This window comes from Brassica oleracea, chromosome C2 (genome assembly GCF_000695525.1).
Source record: "Brassica oleracea var. oleracea cultivar TO1000 chromosome C2, BOL, whole genome shotgun sequence".
Taxonomy (NCBI): Eukaryota; Viridiplantae; Streptophyta; class Magnoliopsida; order Brassicales; family Brassicaceae; genus Brassica; species Brassica oleracea.
This window is the reverse complement of record NC_027749.1, coordinates 29094544-29096574: the sequence shown is the minus strand read 5'-3', so window position 1 is coordinate 29096574 and position 2031 is coordinate 29094544. Positions and strand designations below refer to the sequence as shown.

Below are 2031 nucleotides of genomic sequence, written 5' to 3'. Positions count from 1 at the left end.
GTTTACCCTAATAATACGTCTTATATAATCACTCCTAAACCTAGCTCTGTCTCCGTTAAAGTTGTTTACCCTTTCCTCTCAGATTCTCGATATGACGTCGCAAAGAAGATCGATTGATGGAATCCCATCCAGATGTTGGTGTGGCAAAGGGATTGTGACATATGTTTCGAAGACAGATGAGAACTCGTACAGACGTTTTTACAGATGCGAGATAAGGTTAAAGGTTTATGATTTAGATTTACGTTTGTGAACTCAGATTATTCCATGAATGTTAATTGTTTCTGATATAGATTTACCTTTTTTTTGTCTTGATTTAGAGGAAGAAAGAAGACCATCTGTTTAAGTGGGTCGATGAAGCTATGTTTGATGAACTTCGTAGGATTGATGCACAACAAGCTCTAATTGAAGAAGAGATTGATGATTTGAAAAAGTGTTTGAAGAAGACAGAAGAAAGGGTTGATGTAGGTTGTGTAGCCATAATTCAATGGCTTTTCGAAAGGGTTTGTAACTCAGATTAAAGTTAGTAATAAAATTCTTATCATTTTGCAGAAAAAGCTATATTAAGTCATCGATAGAACAAAGAAACTCTAAAATCCAAAGTGAAACTCAAATCTCATTCGATATTTTGAGTCAATGATCAAACAAAGAGAAACGCAAATCCAAAGTAAAACAAACATCCAAAGACAAATAAATTTGAGAGGTCTATATTGCTCTATCACAAGTCGACCTATTGTGCCCTTCAATCCCACACCTACTGCATTTGCGTTTTGTGGAACCTTTACTTCTTTGTGAAAGAATCTTGTCTTCAACTGTCTCGTATCTTCGTTTCTTTCTCCTTCCTGCTGCTCTTCTACTCTCTGGAGGAAGAACTTTTGCCTTCTCCACATGTTCTGGGACAATCCATGCATCTTCAGGAACACTTATCAGATTCATGCTTTCCTCGTAAACTGAGATCCAAGAAGAGGTTGTGTACTTCTCGTCAGTCAGACTGTGAACTTGTCTGCCTACTCTAAAACTGGCTTTTATGGCATGCCCGCATGGGATCTTTAACAAGTCGAATTTTCCACAAGAACATGTGCGTCTCACCAAATCAACCATACATTCAATTTTGTCTCCACGAAGCAGAAACCGGTAATCGTTAATCGGGTAAACTGTAAAGGTCTTTCCCTTCTGAATCCTTCTATCAATCTTCTTTTCCACAGATGTGGTCAATGGATTTGAATTGTTAGAACTTAGAGTTCTCCGTTCAAAAAACTATCGAGTCATCATTTCCCTTATGCTGTCTAGTAGAGGAATGATCGGAAACTCCCTTGGCGAACGCAATGCAGAATTCATCGATTCAGCAGGATTATTGGTCCTAATATCAAACCTCAAACCAGGAAATTGACATTGAGCCCACTTTCTCACATCAGCCTCTATTAGATATTTCCCAATCGCCGGACTAATCGAGTAAATATCTGTAAAGATCTTCTGAAAATCAGCAACTCGATAAGCTTTAGAAGCCTTTGCAACCAAACCAACCAAACCTTTCCCATGGTAATAAGTTACAACATTATTCAGCAAGTGGTGAATGCAAATTCCATGATGAGATTGAGGGTACACGTTTGCAATAGCTTTACCAAGTGAGGTATTCCTATCAGAGACAAAAGCTAAACTCTGCTCATCAGCAATAACCACTTTAAGTTGTCTCATAAACTAGTTTCACGAGAAGTCATTCTCTGAGTCAACAACTCCAAATGCAAGTGGATATACATTTGAGTTTCCATCCAAAGCAGTAGCAACTAGTAAAACACCTTTGAATTTGCTCTTCAAAAACGTCCCATCGAGAACAATAACTTTTCGAATGGCTCTGTAAAAACCTCGGACACACTGCCCAAATGAGATGAAAAGGAATCGGAATCTCCCATCCTTGTCAGTTTCGTAAGATGTATGTGACCCAGGATTAGCTTCCTTCATCATGTACAAGTATTTGGGAATCTTCGCATAACTTGTTTCTGGAATGCCTCTCATTGTGTTGATAGCATACTCACG

At 38.4% G+C, this 2031-nt stretch overlaps 2 protein-coding genes across 2 annotated transcripts; both read right to left on the bottom strand.

The window, feature by feature from the left end:
• Nucleotides 1-702: 702 nt before the first annotated feature.
• LOC106323944 lies at nt 703-1098 on the bottom strand. Its single transcript, XM_013761986.1, has one exon. It carries the CDS (start codon nt 1096-1098, stop codon nt 703-705), a length of 396 nt encoding a protein of 131 aa, XP_013617440.1.
• A 156-nt stretch (nt 1099-1254) lies between these two features.
• LOC106323942 lies at nt 1255-2010 on the bottom strand. The gene is made up of 2 exons (XM_013761985.1): nt 1753-2010; nt 1255-1656 (listed from the first exon to the last, which is right to left on the bottom strand). Exons 1-2 carry the CDS (start codon nt 2008-2010, stop codon nt 1255-1257), a joined length of 660 nt encoding a protein of 219 aa, XP_013617439.1.
• Between the last annotated feature and the right edge of the window lie 21 nt (nt 2011-2031).

Bases quoted from the DNA above. Each gene is read 5' to 3' on its own strand.
- LOC106323944 (XM_013761986.1), bottom strand. From the start codon at position 1,098: ATGGTTGATTTGGTGAGACGCACATGTTCTTGTGGAAAATTCGACTTG.
- LOC106323942 (XM_013761985.1), bottom strand. From the start codon at position 2,010: ATGAGAGGCATTCCAGAAACAAGTTATGCGAAGATTCCCAAATACTTG. The intron at 1,657-1,752 runs GTATATCCACTT...GCTGATGAGCAG, and splicing joins CTTTGGATGGAAACTCAAAT to AGTTTAGCTTTTGTCTCTGA.